This window comes from Leuciscus leuciscus (assembly GCF_965113295.1).
Source record: "Leuciscus leuciscus genome assembly, chromosome: 10".
NCBI lineage: Eukaryota > Metazoa > Chordata > Actinopteri > Cypriniformes > Leuciscidae > Leuciscus > Leuciscus leuciscus.
In genome coordinates, this window is record NC_138734.1 from 26,940,962 (window position 1) to 26,965,276 (window position 24,315).

At 37.8% G+C, this 24,315-nt stretch overlaps 2 protein-coding genes and 1 long non-coding RNA gene across 3 annotated transcripts; 1 reads left to right on the forward strand and 2 right to left on the reverse strand.

Moving 5' to 3' along the window:
- The first annotated feature begins 135 nt into the window (after positions 1–135).
- LOC309507712 (uncharacterized protein) lies at positions 136–2,443 on the forward strand. The gene is made up of 2 exons (XM_082182051.1): positions 136–260; positions 1,361–2,443. Exon 2 carries the CDS (start codon positions 1,369–1,371, stop codon positions 2,026–2,028), a length of 660 nt encoding a protein of 219 aa, XP_082038177.1. The 5' UTR covers positions 136–260; positions 1,361–1,368; the 3' UTR covers positions 2,029–2,443.
- terb1 (telomere repeat binding bouquet formation protein 1) lies at positions 2,262–24,291 on the reverse strand. Its single transcript, XM_082182047.1, has 21 exons — positions 23,962–24,291; positions 23,776–23,844; positions 22,132–22,242; positions 21,877–22,005; positions 21,640–21,768; positions 21,452–21,512; positions 20,847–20,944; positions 20,579–20,707; positions 20,340–20,492; positions 20,127–20,258; positions 15,535–15,660; positions 8,822–8,934; positions 8,245–8,448; positions 7,829–8,133; positions 7,397–7,461; positions 7,167–7,262; positions 6,737–7,006; positions 6,396–6,437; positions 4,700–4,770; positions 4,205–4,372; positions 2,262–3,575 (listed from the first exon to the last, which is right to left on the reverse strand). The coding sequence occupies exons 2-21, from the start codon at positions 23,780–23,782 to the stop codon at positions 3,528–3,530; spliced, it is 2,457 nt and encodes an 818-aa protein (XP_082038173.1). The 5' UTR covers positions 23,783–23,844; positions 23,962–24,291; the 3' UTR covers positions 2,262–3,527.
- Positions 18,433–20,106, reverse strand: LOC309507713. Its single transcript, XR_014209223.1, has 2 exons — positions 19,873–20,106; positions 18,433–19,072 (listed from the first exon to the last, which is right to left on the reverse strand). It is a non-coding gene; the product is annotated as an uncharacterized lncRNA (long non-coding RNA).
- Positions 24,292–24,315: the final 24 nt, after the last annotated feature.

A 24,315-nucleotide genomic window follows, 5' to 3' on the forward strand; every position in this document is an offset into this window, starting at 1 on the left:
AAATACAGTGTGCAAATTATTCTTTGACTTACATAAGCCGTCAACTTTTTATGTCAGGTAATTTTCATAGAAGGCACAGTGAATTACAAGCGCTTTGAGAATCGGCTCAATCGAATCATTAAAAAGAATCGGCTCAAAAAAAGTGATTCATTTGGAAACTGTACATCACCATCTTCGAGTTTTCCTCTTTGCACAGTCAGACTCACCATCCTTGATCCTGCATCTGCTCGCGTCTCCACTCATTCACCGGTCAAAAAAAGGTGGGTTTATACTGGTTTGACGATTCGCAACGCATGCATAGCTACTTTGCAATGTTTGCAACGTTTTAATATGTATGTGTAGTATGTTAAAGATAAAAAGTATCATGATTATCGGTACTCTCAATAGGACTCTGCTTTGTCCCTCTGTCCCAGCTCTGATGCCACGTCAGTGGTGAAAATTATAACGAGTTTGAACTCCACCGTGATATTTCAGGGTGTATTTTATTTTTAAAACTTCGTTTGACAGTGTAAGTTGTGTTTTAAACCTCTTTTCAAGAGTGTGGTCCCCAGATGAAACCCATGTTCAGAGCACTTCAGCAGCTGGAGGAAGGTGTGGCTGAGTTAGAATAATGAAGTCTCACTCTTAAATTTACTATTCTAAAATACGGTGATGGTTAGAATTCTGAGAAGCTTTTATTTAATGTCTCCAGCATACAAAATAAAAACAGCTCTTTTTTTTCCGCTTTTAAAATAGGAAGCGGTTCATATCCATCAGAACTTGTGGCTCTTTCCTACTTTCTAGCCAATTTAAAACCACAAGAGAACATGATGTTCTGATGTCTAAATCTTGTTAACCCATGCTGGTCCCCAATTTTAGCATTATAGTTCAAGACTTCTATCCTACTGTTTTTAAATAGTTGTTGTATGCTATGAAAGTAACAAAAATGTTCATATGTAATGCACAAGTTTCAACGAGTAGATATGATACTTCTTAATCTTAGTAATTCAGTTGATTTTGATGTGCATTAATAATTCCACTGGTTGATGCTTAACAAAGGTATGCAAAACACCCTGACCCCATAATACGTAGTGTTTTAACATGTCATCCAAATTTTGACCGACCATTCTTAATTTAGTTGGAAAGACATTTTTTTATTTTTTTATCATGTAATTCATTTATCATGTTATTCCAGCTTAAAGCCACTTCCTGTGGCCCATTTGTTCGAGCTCTTTTCAAAAGATTGTTGATTAATACTAATCACTTCCAAAACTGGTGTTGGAATCTTTCCAGTCTATTTTGCGGTGCGAGAGACCATCATAAAAATAATTGTTTGTGTGAGCTTGCTTTAATAACAGTGATGTATTCCTCTATTGCAAAGGGGGCAGAATGGGAGCGAAGCTCAGTCGGAAGAAGAGTGAAGTAGGGATAGGAGCTGAGACAACAGCTCCAGCTGTAGAGGAGTCTACAACACCAGAGGACTCCACTGTGACTGAGAAGGCAGAGCAGAAGTGTGAGGTTCCAGAGGAGGGCAAGCCTGCCTCTTCAACCAGTGTTCTGCAGACCATTACACAAGCTGTTGAAGAAACGGTCGATGCAGTCACTGAACAGATTTCTGCACCGGTGGAAGATGTTGTAAACAAAGGTATTGAAGCAGTGGAGTCCGCATTGGCATCCGTCAGTCTGATTGGGAAGGAACCTGCCGCTCCAGAGCAGAAGTCTGAACCTGTAGCTGATGATGCTTCTGATGTTCTTCAAGAACCCAGTCTCTTGGATGACCTGCTGAAATCTCCAATCTCTGAAGCCCTCATTACTGGAGTCACAATGGCAAGTGAAGCCATAACCAGCGAGATGATGGAAGACAAAATTAGTAGTCCTGCACCAGCTGAGAACAAGGATTTGTTGGAATGTCTGGATAAGGTGGAGACGCCCTCATTGGACCTCCTGGATTGTAAACTGACCCATGAATCCACAATCCCTAACTCGGATCCTTCATTCACTTTGGAAGACATGGGACAGAACGCAGTTGACAATGTCAACATTATATAAATCACTACACTCACCTCTAGAAAACAGTAGCAGCTGGATGGTCATTAGGTGCAACAATATTCAATAAATTAATGAACAATTAAATGTATTTTTGAAGGGTTATAGACAAACTATAAAGTCAATTCTTAAATTCTGAATTTTGCAAAACCCTGTCATGAAAAAGTTGAAAGTAAGAGACCTCTAAATAAGGAAACAAGCCGCCTCAGATGTCTAACGAACATCACTAATGTTACGCCTACCAATTCATTGACATGCAGCAAACCAGCCATCTGATTTTTTTTTTCTTCTATTTTCTTCCAAGCTCTTGGCAATTGTGTATGAAACGTGCAGCCAATATCCCATAGAAGAGGAAAAGAATGTACATTAAACAATGATTGTAGTTAAGGAAAATAAAGACTGTAACACATTACAAAAACTTTCTTTCATTGATCTGTATTTTATACTAGAAATACATTTAATCAAATTTGTGGTATGTATTCATCTCTTCAAACATCTGAACAAAACATCAAGATGAGTGCAGTCTGTGAAAATAAATTGACAACATTACCACAGGGCTGTAATGTGTTAGAAATAATTTGGAGTACAGACCAAACTCTACATAGTAATGTATGAACTATCCCAAAACACAGGAGTTTCCCGGGAAGTTTCTGGGAAGATAACATCCACTATCTCTCTTTTACACACATCTTAAGTTTTCTCAGAGAAGCTTCTGGGGAGAGGGGCAACATTCTTTCCAGAGTCTCATGGGACTGTTTTTTTTTTTTTTTGAGGTTAACTTTCTGGCTCTTGTCCTAAGAAACTTTGGATTTATATAAATAAACATCCTTCCACTGAGTTTTCTGTATTTAGTGTGTAACAAAGTTTTTAATGAAATATTAAGCTGCTTTCGCTTGCTGGAATCTCAAGGAAATGCCATGCCTCATTATCCTTGTATAACAGAGCTTTGTGTACTTCAGCCATAAGAGGAACGAATACAGATGACATGGACACTGTGGAATCAACAGTTGCACAATGGAAACTTTATACAAATATGCGCCTACCATGCAAATCAAGTGGATTTGACTGAAAACAAATAAACAGGTAACTGTTACCTTAAGGGAAAATACAACTTCTAACACATCACCTATATAGCAAAATAAGGGCAATTCAAAAACAAAAACATCCAATATATTACTCTATTAAATAAGACAGAACATAAATATTGAAAAATCGTTAGATAGAAAAATAGAACTAGAATAGTTAAATAGAATAAATCTGCAAATAAACAGGTAACTGTTACCTTCAGGGAAAATACAACTTTTTCCATTTCTCTTTAGTACAAACAATGTTATTTTCTAACACATCACCTATAAAGCAAAATAAGGGCAATTCTAAACAATTCAAAAACAAAAACATCCAATATATTAGTCTATTAAATAAGACAGAACATAAATAGTGAAAAATCGTTCTAGATTAGATGGCAGACAATTAGTCCATTTTGAGATTATCTGGTGATGTTTTTATCCATCTCCTGCACCAGACAGGTCTACACCCTGTGCTTTGGCTTTCTGTCAGTAAGAGAGAGAGAGAGAGAGAGAAAAAATTAGGATTCTGAAAGAGCATTACTGGGGAAATGAAACAGGAAGCAAGAATACGATATGTGCACTTCTTTTCACAATATAAAAGCTAGATAACTCCATAGCCCTAAAGGTAACAACACTGCAATAAATCTTCCATCTGATGTATTTAGCATATTTGTTTCACACAAGGTTATGTGAACGTTATGTGTACGTGCAATGTGTACCATTATGATTTTTTACAATGTGAAATTGAGCACTCCTCTCATTTCTCATTACTGTAATGTGAATCATCCTGTTGGAAGCATGGATATTTTTAATTAAAGTCATGCTAAAATGAATATAGTACAACAGATAATACAATATATTATTTACATTGTAGTTTTTTTGCATTACAGTATTAAGAATGAGGATTTTCTTTTGCATTGCACCAAAGAAAATGAGGAATGTCACAATGCAAAACACTGTCATCATCTTAAAAGTCTTCTTTATGCACAATATACCAATTTTTTCTTTTGATTTTGGGGTAAAATATTGAGTGAACGTTCTTGACTTTGTTAAATTTATATTGTAAGTTACCGTATTGAGAAAACATATCTTCACTATTGGTCATGTCATGCCTGCATGTGTTGGTACTTCTTGGCCAGGCCTACATTGGTGCGACTGGGATGGAAGGGATACTTCCAGAGGATGGAGTTCCAGGAGTGACCAAACCTTTCCACACCCATTTTGAGATAGCGCAACTCATCAGCAGACCAGTTCTGCCTCTCTCTGTGTCTGCCTGAAGACTAAACGAGAAAACAATTACAAATTATGGAATAAATGTGGACTGAAGATGATTATGCATATGAGTGCAAAAATATGAACATTGCCTGATAATACCGTAACTGCTTAGTAAATTAATCTTTGAATTGTTTCAGAGAAAGAGCAAGTTATTGCATTTTATATTTGCATTTTTTTTTATTCTGCTTAGAATATTATGACAACAATAAAACTGTACAATGCATGACTGGCTGAACATCTAAAACACCATAAGAATGTTCCAGGTTCAATGCAGGTTTAGTTAGTGTGAAATCATGGTATAATCCTTTCACCTAAAACTAACAGTACCATACATTTTTTGAGAGCCAGTATTCTGAGGTTTTCTTCTTATGTATGTGATGCATTTTCTTTTCCATGTCTGGGCCTGAGAGAAAACAAAAAGAGCATAATAATTCCTTGGAATTAAAGAACCAAAGCATTCAAAATGTGTCCATGCTGGCAACAGCAATACTAATGGTAGGACTTGCACAGGGCAGCAGGGAGGTGTATTGATCTTTAGAATGATTTAGTGGGCAGACTGTGAAACTGCACACACACACAGTACTGAACCCTGTACAGAACAAATACACACCGTTCTTTAGCAGGACTATGACAGGACTTTTTTCTTTCAGCATGAAAGAAATTCATTCCACCAACTCTTGAGAAGAACAAAACATGTGTGTATGTGCATGTATGGATGTGAACGTGTGCATTGGCAGACTGGAACACACTGATCTAAAGTGAAACAGTGTGTGAAAATCCTGTAAGTGCAACTGAGTGTGTGCTTGTGTCTGGTCATATCCTCAACCCTAATGACTTTGTTCTGGGGTACAAAACAGACTAGTCTCCATGGTAACAGCTCAATAACTAGAGCTCAGAACCCCCAGGGACCCATAATCTAGTTACCCATCTTACCTACACATATGCTCCAGCTATCTGTCTCTCTCTCTCTCTCTCTCTCTCTCTCACACACACACACACACAAACAAACACACTCCCAAAATGAAACAAATGCTTACACAATGTTCAGGATAATGCCGAAAGAGCTATTCTTTACTGTAATGTCAAAGTTTAATGCCAAGAAAAGGGACTGATCCAAACTATAGTCTCACATAGCCAGATCTATCTAGTCTCAGATATATTTTATAATCAAACTATCATAAAAGTGTCATTTTAATGACCTCATCTGTTGACATTATACCAGTGAATTGCAGAGCTGGTGCAAACGTATTCACATTGCGATGATCAGATCTTATCTGCTGCTTTCTCACCGTTGTTATTTTTGTTGTGTGTCTATTTTGCTATTGAGAGTGCTTAAAATATTTGCTTATTTGCGTGTAGCTTTCGCTTTTTAAAAATAAAATGTAAAATATCCATCAAGATCATCATAGAATCTCTAGTAGAGTTATTTTAGTTGACTGGATGCATATAAATAAAAAAGAAACATTTAATATAAAGAAACAGAAACACATCCAGCTGAAATAAACAAGGTTCTTTAGAATACGTGACTGATTGGTCAATTGGAGCATTGATTGGTAAAGTACTTTTGGATAATGGCCACTAAACTGTAATATTTTTTTATTTTTCATTGGGGTCCAGATCGCCCTATCCAGACTTGCGATAATGACTGGATGATGGTACATTACAATTTACTTGACAAATATCTCTAGAAAGTCTAGAGAGTAAGTTTTGAGGTTATGGGAAAGAAGCCACATAGGAACAACTGAACAGCACTCAGAGACCACAACTCGGCAATGGAATGAGTGAGACTGAGGGAAAAAGGAGGACACAAAGGAAAAAAACTGAGAGTAAAGTTGGAAAGACATTTCAGAAGCATAGACAAAAGTGGAAAGCACAGGAGAGTCTTGTGTTACAGAACAGCACCTTATTCAATATTATATAACCCAGTTCTTTACATACACACACATAATTTATCAAAAAATATATTTTTTGCAGATGTTTATAGTGACACAGACAAATACATCTACAGGAAAGGAGCACTTCTCTTACCATATGTTTCACACGGCCTTCTCAGTGGTGTGAGCCTAAAACCTGAAGAAAGAAACACAGAGAATTTCAAAGCAGAAAAGAAAACACAAAATGCATCTGTGTATAAAATATAAATAGATCCTCAGAATATGTATATAATTATAATTCCTAACATTTTGTCTGAACATACATTGTCGTTTTGAATGAAAGCATCTGCTACACTGATAAATGTAACTCATGAAGGTGTGTTTTGGTCTCCAGGCCTTGTTCTATCAAAGCTACTTCTAAACATTTGAGGTAGGTGCACATTCCTCCACAATCCCAAAGACATTGTGAAAGACTGTGTGGATGCCGTCTCTTACATCCGTCTGATGGTTGGTGACTCAGTCTCGGTTTTTCCCTCTTGCTCCTCTTATTATCCCCATTAGTGCATGTGCTGTGCTCTCTGTTTTTGCCGTGTGTGTTGATATGAGTGTGTGTTAAATTGTGGCTAGTCTTCTCTAACTGCTGGCTTCTCCTGAATCGATCCTCAGCCTCTTGTAGCACCAGGTGAAAGTCACACTGAAACCTGCAGCTACGCAACACGGCGCCAAATGAACGACTGTCCATCTCATTCATATGTTTCACACAACCTGGGAGATGGAAAAGGTGCATGCGTGTGCATGTGACAGCATGGATTAAATGAATATGTGAGAGAAAAAGAACAATGAGAGTACAAAAGAACCAGAAAGTGGGAGAATGTATTGCTTTTATTATCTAATGTGCTGTTCGTTTGCATTTATACAGACACACCTGCACAGCGTAGATTGCTGGGTTTAGTTGGAGAGGGCGGCTTCAGAAACCTGTTAATTTCTCTGTCTAACAGCTCAGAGCACAGAGACATCTCATCTAAAAACAGAACGCAGCACAAATTCATTATCTAAAACAGCAAATGAACAGCAAACAACTTGATTACTAAAATAAATCAGCAGGTTTTCTGTGATTTAGCACAAAGAGAGTGTGATGTTTTAAGAAAGATTTACCATCTGAGAGAGGTTGCGTGCACTGGTTTCTCTTCATGGGATCAGGATGTCTGAAAATATCTGGGCTGAAACCCAAGAAAAATAAAACGGAGAGAGAAATGTCACTCCCTCGAGGAGGAAAAATTTACTGACTCTGTCTTGAAAAGTCATTGACATGAAATTCTTTATGTGAATCTGGATTTAATGTGAACATTCTAATCATGAATAAAACAACTAGGAATGAGGAAAGCAAGAATAACTCATACTGTACTATCCGTACCACATTTTCCTCCATCAAAAAATCTATTTGTTTACATTTTCTGGCCACAAGTGTACAATATATTTTGTAAAAGATGTTGGTTTGAACTCTGTTCGCCAAATGATATGTAACGAAACAGTGTATGTATCAAGCAAAACAGTAATAGAAAAACTCAATAATTGATGTTTGTTTACCCCCGTGTATCTCTGCTGCCCCTTGTTGGCGTGCTGCAGTGCTGGAAACGTTTGTTGCCATCAAGCTCTGAGTCCAAATTCATCATCTTTAATCTCTTCGCCACTCTTTCAGACTTCATTTCCCACTCCATGTCTCTCTTTTTCACAACTCTCTCTCTCCTCGTCTCCTGGTTGTCACTCTTCTCAATATTCCTCTCATTCTCTCTCATTTGTTCATGCTCTCTTTCTTTGCTCTCTTCCCAGGTAGAGCCTTTGAAGTGAGTGACTTGGGCAGGACTCAAACACTCTTCAGAGCTGACACACTGCTGCTCACATACACAAACACACAATTTTATGTTGTTAAAACTGCTGATGCAGAATGCTCAATAATATTTACACATAACAACAAGTTGTATGTGTTTACATGTGATTCTCACCAGGCTCTCTTGGTCGTACGGTATTTCATTCGTGATTGGATGTTCAAGAGTTCCTGCAGGAGACTCACATACTCGATGATGAACTTTGACCTTTTGCATCACAGAGCCCTCCCACATTGCCTCATTACATTCCACAGATGAGGCCGACCTCTGCATGCTGTGCTGCTGGCTTTCAATGGCTCTTTCCCACAGTTTCACACCCATCTGAGAATCAAAATACAAAATTAGGCTTATGAAGTAAAGAGTAATAAGAATGATAGCACACTCTTCCTTTACCATGAAATGTAAGCATGCTCAAGTTAAAAATGTAAAAAGTAAAGGGCTCTGTGGACTCTGAAATGCTCTTAGTCACATTTTGTCTTTGGTGTCATAGCATGTTATCAAATCTGGTTAAAGCAATTTGGACAAAATAAGAAAAGAATGCTCTTGGAGGTGTTAAAGTTTATCTTTAAAGTAAAGGGTATCTTAACAGATGCATCATCTGTTAAAAGCACCAAAATCTCTGTCTCATCCACATTATAATATGACATTTACAGGTATGCACAATAGCCGTGAAAAAATATAAATTCACAAATACCTTTTTCTCTAGATGCTGTATTCTCTGGAGGATTTCTCCAGCTGAACGCAAGTGTCTCTCTTTTTCACTCTCCTGCAGATCCATACTGGACATGCCTGCGCCTAATGATTCAGCTGAGTGGGAAAGGGAAATAAATGTCCAATCCTCACGAGCCAAAGTTTAACAGAAGCAAGACATTAAAGAATTCAAGTTTTTAATGTTGTTTATATGTCTGTGTGGTGTTAGAAGGCAGAAGGTCTTACGCTGAGATGGCGAATGGGAACATGGTTAGTGTAATATTAGCAACACATTATTAGCTGTTTGATAACATAGTCAAGCCAAAGGCTAATCATATGAATTACCGTTATGTGTCCACTTTTATTCTAATTCTGAATGGATTATATGTATAGTCCAGAAAGCCCGAAAAGACAGCTCCCTCTATAATCACTAAAAAGCTGTCACTCATCTCAGTTTGCGATCTCACAAAGTTTCGTTAAATTCAATGAAGATGTCTACACTGCACAATGAATCTCTTATTTACATCGTGTCTACACTTCGCAAGTGTGCAGAACTGGGCACTGAACAAAAACTCTGGTGTTTTGACAGGTGAGTGGATTCTGACTAAATTAAACACCCCTGATTGGTCATTGCGTTCAAGAGATTACCAAACATGTCTGTGATTGGCTGCATTGTTCACCGCTGCAAAAACACACAGTAAATAAAAACATTTGACATTCTCCAGAGTGCAAACACAAATACGCACTGGAGCGTTCATCAAATCTGTTTTGTCAATATGATATTATTATTACAATGCTCTTGTGTTTGTTTGAGGGTGCTTAGCTCCCTCAAACACCCCCACAGAACCGGGCCAAATTCTTTTTTCTGACTCAGTTTCTGGTTCAAACATATATGGCTGAATTAAACCAATATTTCCACTTGCCATTGTGTATGTAACGGTCACCAGCTGGAGTGCCCTTGAAAGCCACCAGAGGGCACTCCACACCAGACTATCATGATTCACTCACAACTACACTTCCCATAATTCACTGCCCGGACTCATCATCCCTGATTATCGCATTCACCTGTGTCTCATTATATTGTTTAGTTCACCCTATATAAGCCTGGTTCACCTCATTATCATTGCGAAGTTTTGTATGTTGTTGCACTGCACTTCTGAGCATTTTCCCTGGTTTTCGGATTTCTTGCCTGTTCCCTGGATTACTCTCTCGCCTCTGACCCCTGCCTGTTTTGTTTGTTTGTTTGTTTGTTTGTTTGTTTGTTTGGACTGTCTACTTGTGTTTTGACCCTTTGCCTGTTTATTGGATTTCGTCTTTGGATTACCCCTTAATAAAGCTGCATTTGGATCCTCAACCTTCGTGTCTCGGAGCAGTTCGTGACAGTGTAAAAAACGATGCATCGCGATTCTCTCTCCAACGATTCTGGATCGATCCTGAGAGTTTCAGAATCGATTCTGAGCTTAGTTTTTAACCACAAACGCATGAAGACGCTGTGTATGCTTTAGGAACATCCGTATTCTGCTTGCTTTCATTTCCTCACACACACAAACACCACTTAAACCTTACATAAAATAATGGATAAATGGCTTTCATAAAGTTTGGAAAGGTTGTAGCAAATTACAAGAACATTCACAGGCTTCATTGCACAGGATATGCGCTGTGAGTAACTTGCACTTGCAGTGCGCGGTCTCACCCGCTGTTATTTTACTTACAAAAATGTATGTAAACACAATCAATTGTGTCTTACGGGATTTAACAGACAGGACAAAAACATCTTATATTTCAAAAGAGATCTGTGCATTAGTGTGAATGCAGCTTAATAGATATCCCGCTGTCTATGATGCCATCAGTAATAATCAAACAACAGTAAAGCTGAGAAAGAGGAAAATCCCTCACTTTTATTTTCAGGTGTGTTCATGAAGATTTATAAAAAAAAAAGTTTTTTTCACTACATATTTCTTTGTTCCCTGCATGCCAACTTCTGCATGCTACTACTAGTGATGGGTAGTTCATTTTAACTCATCTTTTACTGACTCTGGAATAACGAGTTGTCTCAGAGAGTGATTGGTTCATTTTGTGTTGACCGTGCTTGCGCAACATCCTTTCATTCCTGCATAGACTCTGTACAGGAAACAGAAATGATTAGTTCACCTCCCGAGTCCTCTGGTCCGAGTCGTTCGTTCTTTTGTCACGTGACATCCCCATAGGCTGAAGCTATAATGCAGTCTGTGCCGGAAACAAAAATAATAGGAGTGTTTGTCTTGAAGTGACGCTGTACAGACCAATCGGTGAATGATATCAAAGTACCACGAGCGCAGATGGCTCCATATGCTTTCGTATCGCTCTCATGGTACTTTGATGTCACACACCGATTGGTCTGTGCAGCGCCGCTTCCAGTCGAACACACCTGTTTAGTTTACCCTTCCGATTCTTCTGGTTTAAGTTGTTCGTTCTTTTGTCATGTGACGGCCGCATTCATTCTGTATTGCATACATTCATCAGTTATTATTTCCTAACCTTCCTTACAAACGAGCAGATAGTTAGGTTTTATTTTACTCTTACAATTACATGATGCATTTCTGGACACAAATTGATGACTTTTTTATTTCTTAAAATTTATAAATTTGTGAATTTCTGTCAAGATGGATCTATTCCATAAGTTGTTGGTTAATGCTTTAAACTTTATACGTATGAAGGGGAAAATCATGTTGATAAAGCAAGATACTTATTTCCATGGATTTACTTTTATCTTCTCTTCAGAAAAAAAAAATCATATAATACAAAAGGTATGGGGAAAATCCCATATTATTGACTTGACTATTGAACTCATTTTGGATCAGCTGTTGTTTTCCCTCTAATGATACATCCACTTGTTGTATGATTTATTTCCTTTGTAATGTGTAATTACTGAATTACAAATTGTTTATTATCCACATTATTCCTACACCCCATGACGCTTTGCACGAATTATGGGTGTAACTTCCGTTAAGCTGTAAACAATCAGTGAAAGACTAGCTCTATGGACGCAATAATATTATTTAAACTGTATACAATGACATTACATTATTCTACTCACCCTTCAATCATTGAACATTAAAAGTGTAAAAGCATCAACAAGGTACTTTTCAACAGACCATGAATAACCCCAAAAGCGGGAATCTTTCCACAGCAAAATCGGATGGTTAAATATCACTGTGGTAATCTGTATTATGTAACATACGTTGCCTTAATAAAAAAATGTATATATATATATATTTACTTCTGCATTGCGTGATACTATTTCAAAGTGATTTCAGTCATTTTGACAGATAATAAATTGTTGAAAACAAACCTGGAAAGAGACGTGAGGATTTGGGGAGAATAAAAAGAGATTCTTCGTGCATTCCAGTGAATTATTAATGGCATATATCGTAAATTAAATCGTGAGAAAAGACCATAAATGTGCAGTATATGTTGACCTTTTTCATACTATTAAAGCGAAATGCAAAAGGAAAAAATAAATTAATCACGAGGAAAAGAATGCAGTGACTGAAAAGAGCTCTTGCCATATATTCTTGTGATAACATGTCATGTTAAAATACCAAGTGTTGCGTTATTCTCATGTTATTCTTAAATAAATCATGAAAGAAAACTGATAGCTCATTGAGTCAAACTGACGGATAAGCTTTATTTGTAGGGCAACCTTATGATTTGAAATGATTCAATTCAGTCTTTTTGAATGGAAGTTCCCCAAACCGGAAGTGCCACCCATAATTCAAAACGCAGTAAGCTTGTCAGGAATAAGGTGGATAGAAATATAGCAATGTTAAAACTCAGCATTGACACTGTTTTGAATTTAGGATTCAAGAATAATTCACTCACTGTTTTTTTTTTGTGCAATAATAAATCACCTAAAAAAGTTTAGAAGTTGTTGTTTTTTACTAAAAAGTCACATGTTAATTAAAAAAGTATATTATTAATATACCTTCCATGTGCTGTTATTTTATAATAGAAATTATCTGTGTAACAGCCTACACTTTTTCAGCATAGCAATGATGCACTAGACTAGGAGTGTCTAAACTTTTTTTAACAGGGGCCAGGACACGTCTGGGGGCCGGATACTTTTCCTTCATTATATAGGCTATATATTATTAAAATAATATTAATAATAGTAGCCTACATGTTTTGTCTCTTGGAAATGAACATTTGACAGAAGCTTTAGTTGATAGTAGCGTAGCAGTAGCTTGAGATGGATGCAGAATTGCAGATGTAAACTTATTTTCATTAATACAAACAGTAACATCTGTCAAATTTGACCAACCTCATTTTTAAAGGGTTAAATTTAAATATTCCTTCTGAGTTAGAACAGCTACTCTTATTAAAGATAAATGTGCCGTTTTTTTCCACGTTTAATGTTTCTCACAAGTGTAGCGGGTCAGGTGGTTGAGTTGGGAAGTGTACCTTTAAGGCCGGCTGATTATTTGGATCAGGTGGCGTAAGCGACGCATCCCCTTTAAAGGTGTTGAGATGAACAGGAGAATGGTGTGGCGTGAGTGAAGAGTGTGTCTCTCGGTGTATCGGTTGTGCGAAGGGGAGAACCTCAGTTTGGCGTCTGCGGTTATGGTGTCCAGTCAATGGTACCAGCAGGACGAGCTTACAGAAACTTGCTTTCATAATAGCGAGTAGTGATCTTACATAGGTCTTGCAGCAACCTCTGTCTGGTGTCTGCGTTTATGGTGTCCAGTCAATGGTACCAGCAGGACGAGCTTACAGAAACTTGCTTTCATAATAGCGAGTAGTCCTCTTACACAGGTTTTGCAGCAACCTCGGTCTGGCGTCTGCGGTTATGGTGTCCAGTCAATGGTACCAGCAGTGACAAGCTTACAGAAACTTGCTTTCATAATAATGAGTAGTGATCCCATAAGAGTTGCAGTAATAAACAACACTGATGAGAGTGTGCACAGTTATTAGTCATCCACACCACTTAATTGTATTGTTACGGGGCATACGGCTTTGATTCAAAGAAAAACGAGGATTGTCTACGTCGGTCACTAGCCACTGTTTTTCCTGAGCTTAATCATTCTGTTTTATTCTGTATTTCTTTGTGTGTGTCTGTGTGTGAGCGTGCGCCTTGGGAGCGGCTACCCTCTGGATGACCCGGACCTAGTTGGGCTTAAGATGGAGCCCTGCTTGTGGTAGCCTGTTCATTTAAATGTTGTTTGCTTTATTTTCTTGTTTATTTTCTGTTTGGCAGTCATAACTTCCAACATTCGGCCTATGGGCAATGAGCAATATCTCCTTTAGGAACAGCGTCTATTTTGTGATGAAATGTTCACTAGTGAAGTGTGAAATGCTGTGAAATGCTGTGAAATGCTGTGTTAGTGTATGTTTGCACGGCCGAATTGGTTTGAAGTGTTTCTGCAGTGTTTTGTGAACAGTACCTATTTATTCGATTTTATGCACTGTAGTTTTGATATTGTTAGACTTTATACCTAGTAATTCATTTACTATGAGGCCTTTATTCACTGTGACCTATTTATTGTAGAGTTGTTTACTGTTACCTATAGGGAATATTTGTCTGCTCTGATTGCCAATCATTATATTTGTGAGTGTTTAATAAATTTATAATTGAGTACATCAGTCCCATTTCTGCTCCTTCATTGGACACAACCTGCCTAATTATCTAAAAGGGGAGTGTGGGTTTTGGGGTTTCTATTCTAAATATCCAAATTGTGCGTCGGAGCGCCCCCTAGGGGTCACACAAGCAACAGAAATGGCAGCGCTTATCAGTTATCAAATTTAGTTTCACGCAACACCTGGCCTAAAATGTAGTGCTGCCACCTTGTGTTGACACTGTGAAACTGCATGATTTGTAAATGATGCGTGATTACGTACATACCACATGTAATGTATTTTAATAGATAAGCTCACGGGCAGGACTTTTGACAACCCTGCACTAGACATTACAAACATAGTACACACTCTTTTGTTCAAACTGAAGAATTTCTCTGACAATTTCCCATTCATCTGGCTTGTTTGGCAGAGATGCATTAGTGAGTGCATTTACTTTTCAATGAATCTTTTCAACATTTCGAATGTTGAATTCCACCTTGTCACCATATGATGTTTTAAATGCAACTGCTCTTGACCCATCTGTTTTTGTCTGGCCATGAGCTTGTCTGAAGCAACTGTGCTTCTATGGAAGTATTCAACTATGGTCTTGTATTGAATAATTCCTAAATATAATACAACATACAACAAATACAACATTAAATTAGTATTATTGACTGTAATACTGAGCTGTGAAGCAGTCATGTGACAAAAAAACAAATGACTCGGACCAGAAAATTCGGGAGTAGGGAAGTGAACTAATCATTTCTGTTTCCGTTACAGATTGCATAGCTACGGTCTATAGAGCTGTTACGTGACAAAAGAACGAACGACTCGGACCAGAAGACTTAGTAGGTTAACTAATCATTTCTGTTTCTTGTACAGATTGCAGAGCTTAAGTGGCTGTCACGAAATAATGAATCATTTCTGTTTCTCATAATTTGGCTAGATACGTTGACTTTGGAATTATTAACATGTAACATTTTAATTGAATTCTGCTGAAATTAACAAATGAGTTTGTTCATTTTGCTGTACAAAATATAAAGATCAGAGTCAGTAAAATGATCTGAACTCCCCATCACTAGCTACTACAGCCATATAGTGTGAACGTATATATAAAAAACTCACTGATTCTTTTGCAGGTGTGCAGTACAAACACCGCTGCCTTTCTGACCTCTTCATCACTGGCCTCAGTGAGCAGCGAAATCATAATGGGCAAACCTCCAGCCGACAACAACTGAGATTGAAGCTCTACTGCATAGACAGAGAACAGACAGAATAATTACAACAATATACCAGATTTGTATCAAGATTTCAATGCTTGAAAGGAAGCAAAACAAAACTGCTATACTGTTATGTAAACAAATACTGTTAGTGTTAGTTGAATTATTTGCAGTGCTAAGGCCCTTTCATGATAACTATAAATATAACTATAAGAATAACTACATTAGCATTAAAACCAATGCACAATTTCATTCTGTTTATTCTAAGCATCCGCTACGGATGTGTCGTCTGTCACTTTAAATGCTCAAGCTCTTCAAAGCAGGATGGAAACTGATTGGTTGTCAATGTTTTTATCGCTCATCAGCTGGAACAAAATCGTTATTAAAGTGATTCCAAATATATTGTTTCTTCGTGCCATTATCGTTGTGTTGTGGATTCTGCTATTCTTTTATATTTAGAATGATTTTTAAAACTATATCTTTATCGTAATAGTTATCACTCTTGGTGTAAACAGGCCCATATGTGGTTCAACACATGCTGGAAAAAATATTGATATAAGAATGAAGACAAATCGTAATTAATTTGCAAATACTCATTTAATTTAACATTATCTTAAATGTCTGTTAAGCTTGGCTATGCAGAAGTAATGCAAAAACTTTTTGAAATTGGTTCTGCTACATAACTAGACAAAAATCCCTGGAGCTGTCTAAAGTCCTCTGGATGACACAAAATGACACATTTGGATGTTTTCTAACAAATAAACAGGGATATCTGGCTGCAGGTAATGCACAATATTAATTTACATACTGTATACTACCGACATTGTAACAATAAAAAGCTGGTATAAATTCGACAAACTTTTCCTTTAAAGGGATGGTTCGGAGTAAAATCAACCTAGGGTCCTTTGCTCCATGACCTCGAGCCATACACCCCCCCCAGAAGCCTTTTTTCCCCTTGGTCGAACATTATTAAAATTAGAGATTATTTTGAGAAATCAGGCGGATGGCTTAGTGCAGGCGCTAATGGATCCTATGATGTATCTCGTAAATTACCCCACTAATAATGCTCAGAATGGTACCAAACTTATACAGTAGTACAAATAGTTTCTTTACTCATAAAACAAGGCATTGGAAAGTCTGTAAGTACATCAGGAGTTTATTTAAATAACACTTGCCTGACGGCTCATGCTACTGCTAACCCGGACGTCACTTCAGTGGTTTGGGAAAAGCACGTAAAAGTCCTGGCAGAAAGCGATGCATAAGGATGTAGTGTAACGACGAATTATAATTTTTTCCGAAGTGTTACCGTTTTTCTCAATTGCTTAAACACATTTCTTGAAACTATGCCTCATATTCTCAAACCTGTAAACACAAATCCATAACTTCTCACCCAATTCCCCAAACATCCTATTTTCAGTTCAAAATGAAGCTCTACAAAACCATTCACTCTTGCTGAAAAACCAAACTTTGACCTCAGACAGGACACACAAGCCCTCACAAACACACACACTACAACATAGTCTAACACACTGGTGCAATAAATTCAAAACAACATTTCCAAAACTGGTAAGTTATGTTGCTTGTGGTTCCCCCTCTCACAAACCTTTTCACATGATGAGCACAAAATACACAACCAATGGATACATTTTTATTCATTCATGTACTACACAGTACAATGCACACACACACAAAAAGAAAAGAAAAGAAAAAAGAGCTGTTTTACACTTTTTTTCTCTCTCCTCTATTTTTTTTTCTTTCATATTTACTTACGTAAGATGTGTGTGACCATCATATGACAGTAAAAGAGCACACACAAACCTTTTTCTAATATGAAAGTGTATTGAATGGTAAAGAATGTTGGTACGTGACAGGAGGGCCTCCACTCAAGGAGACAATATGATGAACAAGTCTAAGAATGTTCCACATATGGTTGAAATACCATTATTGGCCTAGAAAGATTACATTCTGGGAGTCAAGACTATAAAGGAGAAAGGATGCCCTCCCTTCACTGTCACACTCTGCAGCCACTCTGTGTGACTGTATGACTGCTGGCCTTTTCTTGCAAGAATATAAACCTAATCAAACTGACTATTGGAAATGTTTGTCTCTTATTCAGTGATAGAATTTTGTTTGCCACCACACCACCCTGAAGGATCTCGAGGCGACGGTAAAGCAACTCAAATTTGGCCTTACTCGTAGCCCAGCCTCCCTCATAGTCATACCATTGACAAAGACATGGGCAACTAGAGTGGCTTGAATTTCATCTGAGACTGCTTGTCTTCTTGCCCTTCCTCCACCTCCTTCTTATCCATCCTCAATCTCTTCCTTCATGTCTTTCTGGATCCATTGTTCCAAAACTCAATAAACTGATTTGGGCCCTTTTATCTATCTATTGAAGGTTCTGATTGATGTGTGTTAAATTTTGACTCTAAGTGTTTCCACTTGGGTAATTGTGTGCTAACTGAGCTGAAGCTGTGCTGACTTGAGTGAACAATATTGAATGCTAGTGCTTTCTATATGACAACATGGTCTAGGCAATGAGAAATGAAGGGATTTGTGTGTAGAGTTTTGCAGTGACAGTTCAACAAATCTGATTTATGTGTCAAAACAGGGAATAGTGTTTATAGTTTGGAGAAATGGGTGTGCTTTTTGATAAATGGCATTATGGTTTTGAAATTTTAGTTCAAAAGCCTGGTTATAGTGTTTAAGCAATCGAGAAAAACTGTAACAACTTAGTGTTAACTGATAATTGTTGCAAACTGGTACTATCAACAAAATATTAGTGCATTCCTGGAACTGGGCGTCGTTACACTACATCCTTATGCATCGCTTTCTGCCAGGACTTTTACGTGCTTTTCCCAAACCACTGAAGTGACGTCGACGTCCGGGTTAGCAGTAGCATGAGCCGTCAGGCAAGTGTTATTTAAATAAACTCCTGATGTACTTACAAACTTTTCAATGCCTTGTTTTATGAGTACAGAACCTATTTGGACTACTGTAGAAGTTTGGTACCATTCTGAGCATTATTTGTGGGATAATTTACGAGATACATCATAGGATCCATTAGCGCCTGCACTAAGCCATCCGCCTGATTTCTCTAAATAAGCTCTAGCTTTAATAATGTTCAACCAAGGGAAAAAAAGCTTCTGGGGGGGTGTTTGGCTCGAGGTCATGGAGCAAAGGACCCTAGGTTGATTTTACTCCGAACCATCCCTTTAAGAGCATCTGGCTAATTGCAGAAATTTGTTGAGAATGATAAAAAGTAACAGAAATTTGAATCTAGAGTTCACTTTGCAAGCACTTATATACCGGAGCTTTGCTTGTGTATGAACTGAATGCAACCCTGATTTCCAATCTGCATACTCCCATATAGAAGGGTAGATTAAGATTGGTCTAGCACAGATAAAAGTTTGATCATTATAGTCATTTAAAGGGATAGTTCACTTTGAAATTAATTTTTGGTATGTTTTAGCTTACCTCAAGGGCATCCAAGATGTAGGTGTCTTTTTTTCCGCAGTAGTTTCAATTTTTATATTTTTAGGTCAAACCGTTCTTGTCTGTCAGTCATATAATGCAGGTCGATGGTCACTGTCTCAAAGAGCATGCACAGAGTCCAAATTAAAACAATTCCCCATCGTCCAAATTAAACATCGTAAGTACACATTGATGGCCCAAGACACGAAACGAGCGGTTTGTGTGAGAAAACGAACAGTATTTATATAGTTTTTACCTCTTGAACACAGCTGCGTCCAAATGATCTGAGAGCGCGGGCGGGTATAGAAATATACACTAGATGTCGCCTTAAAGACATTCGTTCCAATGAACTGCCGTAGACAAGGCGACATCTAGTGTGTATATATCTATGCACCAGTCTGCGTACACGTCAGATCAGATCACTTCGACATGGCTGTGTATAAGATGTAAAAACGATATAAATACTGTTCGTTTTCTCACACAAGCCGCTCGTTTCGTGTCTTAGGCCATCAATGTGTACTTACGATGGGGAATTGTTTAATTTGGACGACGGGGAATTGTTTTAATTTGGACTCTGTGCATGCTCTTTGAGACAGTGACCATCGACCTGCATTATATGACTGACAGACAAGAACGGTTTGACCTAAAAATATCAAAATTGAAACTACTGCGGAAAAAAAGACACCTACATCTTGGATGCCCTTGAGGTAAGCTAAAACATACCAAAAATTAATTTCAAAGTGAACTATCCCTTTAAAGGTACCCAGACTGAGTTTCTGGTGAGCTTTTGAAGTAGGCATTAGAGAACTATTTTTTTGGATAATTCTTACCACACACAAGATGTTTGAAATGTTTTATGATGCATCATCAAAATGCAATTTCATGATATACAATGTCCCAATGCCTGCCTGCTCTTACTTCATATTTAAAAATACTTCCTTCATTTTTTTTGTAGTGCAGCATATAATTTTTGAATTTGGTGGAATGCATGTCATTTTACCAGTCTTTTACCAACACACTCACCACAGGCATCCGTGAGGTGTCCAATCGTCAGCACCACGGCGAGCCGGTCTTGTTGGTCAAGGTTTGGGCTGGACAACAGACACAACAGCCCTGGAATAACCCTCAACTCTGATAAAGAAGATACCAACTGCTCTGAGACAGAAAGAGAAAGGAAATAGAGCATTCAAAACAACCCAATATGGTTCTATTGGGCTGTGCATGCATTCATCTTACCGTTGTTTGAGATGCAGGCCGAGAGTGTTTTAGTGATAACCGTTGCCATCTTACAAGCAGCAGCACAGTGTGCAGACTGAGACAAAACTCTGGTAAGAGTGTCTGAGAGTGAACTCAGGCCTCCCACTGACACAAAATACTCCTGAGCACAAGCTGAAAAACACATTCATATGAGATGGGAAAATGAACACATAAGATGCCATTATGTGTTATTTTGTGCTGATGTGCTTTGTGCTCACGGTTGTTTGCCACAGTCATGCCAATAAATGAGCATATAGGCTGTGCCAAATCTGCCCTGGGCAATGCCACTTCCTGCAGCCAGGTCTTCACCAGGGGAAACACATGCATGCATAAGTTCTGATTCTCCTCTGTCAAAAACAAATACATTGGAAGATTGTCAAAGTGTTCAAATGCATAAGTACAGAAAAATCTGTCTCTCAATCTACATAACAGTTTGGGGTATAATGATGGTAAATGGGAGAGAAAGGATAGAGAACATAACCATACCATTCTGAGGGTTGTTGACAGAGCCACAGAGAGCACTAGACACAGTGGCCCACAACTGTAGCTGCTCATAAGAGTCATTGGGATCTGGAAAACTATGCCTGAAAAGTGGCATAAGAAAGAAAATAAACCGAAATCTGGTCCTGTCGAGCAGCAAAGGAGTGTTTAAGTACATTTCCAGATGTTAATCTGGATTTTTGTGAATCACTTTAACAAACACCAGACAGTGTTTGAAATGTTCCTCTTCCACACCAAGTAGGAAAGCATATTACATTTTGTTTGGGAATGTTTTCATTTATCCAGTCTTGGAGACTTAAAAGTATAGTTCACCAAATATATGAAAAAACTCGCCCTCATGTTGTTCCAAACCTGTATTACTTTCTATCTTATATGGAACACATATTCTCTACAGGAGTTTCCTCCCTATAGGTGTTAATTGAGATAAAACTATTTAAACATTACATATACTTTACTTTTTCAGTTTCGCTGCAATTAACACCCTTCAGGGGGTTATGTGACATCACAGATTTAAATGTAAAGGTATTAAATACATTAAATAAAGGCAGATAATGATGCATACCTGAACAAATTAAACCTAATATATGTACCTGAATAAATTGAGCAAGGTTTCGATACATCTGGAGGTCTTAGCAAGAGTCTGTCCACATCCTGAAACACAAAACACAGATAAACAAACCATTTGTGAATTGACAACCTGTTCTCTCCCCACTCTATAAAACCACATTATCAGCACAGGAATGGTCTCATTGGATGTAAGTTTTATGGTGAATCTCACTGTTGTTGGCAACCAATACAGACAGCAAGTACACCGCTACTCTTTTCTCCGTAAGTGGCATTGTCTGTTCCAGATGCTGCGCTAAGTCACGAAACGTCTCCTCTCTGCACAATGTCTGTTTACAGCTCTCTGCAGGGAGAAAATGTGTTTATAGTTAAATATTAAATATCAAACAATACAAATATAAAACCACATTTTATATAATATATATACACACAGTATAAACTGCATTCAAACCTTGCAATTCAGCTAAGGATGCAAGTGTAAATAGAGCGGTCTCTTTAACTTGAGAGAAAGTGCTGGACTTTGACAGGTTATAGATGAAGGAAATTCCTCCAATCTCTCTGAAGAACTCCACATACTGATCTGATACAGAATACAGAGACATCATGAAAGAAAATCAAAAGTCATTCAAGTCAAATATTTTCAAGTTTGTTTGAGGCAGGACATATTTTTGTGTCATATGAGTATGTTCTGAGCTGTAAATCAGACCATTTTGATTGCAGATTGAGATGATAGTGAGAAGAGCTTGTTTCTGTGAGCCAGGCCATTTCATCTGGTATTTCAGACATTCCAGTAACAGACGCAAATCTGTCTTAGTAGCTGAAAAAGTGAACACTGTTAAATCATTTAGCTTGTAAAGCAAAATACAAACTTGGATCTGTACAATAGATGGGTACTGTGCAAATACATATATATAGGCCTATATAGGGATGGGGCCGATCCGATCCAGTATCGGTATCGGGACCCGATACCAGCGTAATTCACGTATCGGATTTTCCCGATCCAACCTGCTGAAATATCCGATATCCATGAGTCATGTCTGCGCTCGCTTTAACGTCTGCTGAAATGACTCCAAAGTCCAAAAGTGATTCCGCCGGCGAGTCTGCTAGCTGGCTGCAAACTGAGGAATGGATTTCCTGAACGGAGGCGCGGCTCAATGAGACACAGAGTTATGAGACACGCTCCCGCTCAGGAAATCCATTCCACGTGTTGCGGCTAGCAACAACGTCCGCTGTGTGGAAATACTTCACACTGGAAACACCGCAGAGCAAGACAGCAAAATGCAATGTTTGCAAAGCTGTAATTCAGAGCCCTTTAAAGCTCCCTCGCGTCGTACAACACAACGAACGCAATCAAACATTTAAAAAAGCACCACGTTACTGTGCGTTCACACCAAACGCGAATAGCGCGTCAAATTCGCGTCTACCGCGTCTAGATGGACGCTTGAATATTTTGAATCCATTCGCGCGACCAGAGAAAAACTTACGTGCGTAAAAACCAAAAGTTTGAAGCGAAATCGACGCGCGTCTGAGGCGAAATTCGCTTGTCTGTTTGCACGATGCTGATGCTGATCGAGCATTCATCGAGAGAGTTACCGCATCGGAGCGAGGATCACCCTTCAGATAGTGTGTGTGTAAGATGTTTACACTTGCACTTTTCTTATATTTCAAGACGCAAGTATTTGACATTTTGGGAATGTAATAAATATTGACATGACAATCAATTTGAAACCCTTACAGTTGCATATTTGTTTTCAGAATGGGATTTTTTTCTGTTAACAGGATTTCCTGTTTTTCTGACTTCCTTTTCTGACCTTATACTTACCTCAAGTTGCCTTTTGGGACATACATGCATACATACGTACATAACATATCATTCATACTTGCCTGTTGAGAGAAGTTTATTTCAGCATCATATAAAATAAACAAAAATGATAATAATAATATTAAATCAAACACAGCTCTGGTATCGGAATAGTATCGGTATCGGCCGATATCCAAATTCAGGTATCGGGATCGGATCGGAAGTGAAAAAATGTGGATCGGTGCATCCCTAGGCCTATATGTTGCCACTTCAGACCAGGTACATTTCAACAGAAAACAAACCAGAGATGGTAAAGCATTTTACTAGAAACTGAAACAATAACCTCATAATAACTTTCATTAGTCATTAAAACATTACATAATTGTTTACAGATTAATAATTCGCACAAGAATGAATAAATTATATTTACACTTATGCATTTGTCAGTTATCTATCTATGTTATGTAATTGTGTTTACTAATGTTGTTAATGCAAGTTATCATATTGTTTTATAGAATGAAACTTATTCTGTTATGATATGATGTTGACCTTCCATTTTTCATTTCTTTTGACTCAAAACCATCCTTTCCACCAATGCGCTCAAAGTGTCACTATATCCTGCACAACACATCACAAATGTTGTTAGAATATGGTATATTAACAGTAAGTAAATAACAATAACTATAAGTAAAAATATTTCGTCAACTTCACTGGACGCAACAATATTTAACTTACCTTCACCGTTCACGATTGAAGGGTTTGGTTAGCTTACATCATATCCACGAACCACAATCCTAAAATATTTACAAAATAAATGTTTTAATCATGATTAGGCCAGAGTCGTTAAATTCCCTCAGTTCTCGCATTCATTTTATTGATTGATTAACAACATTTCAACGGAAGATTTTCATATTCCCGCTCCGTAATGTGACGCTCTTTTGAATCACGTGATTTGAGCCGCTCATGAAAACAGCATAGTTCATGAAAATCGCAATTAATTAACTTATATGATTTATTTGGACGCACATTTATATATATATATTTGTTTGTTTAGTTACGAAAAAAAACACACACATATATATATATATT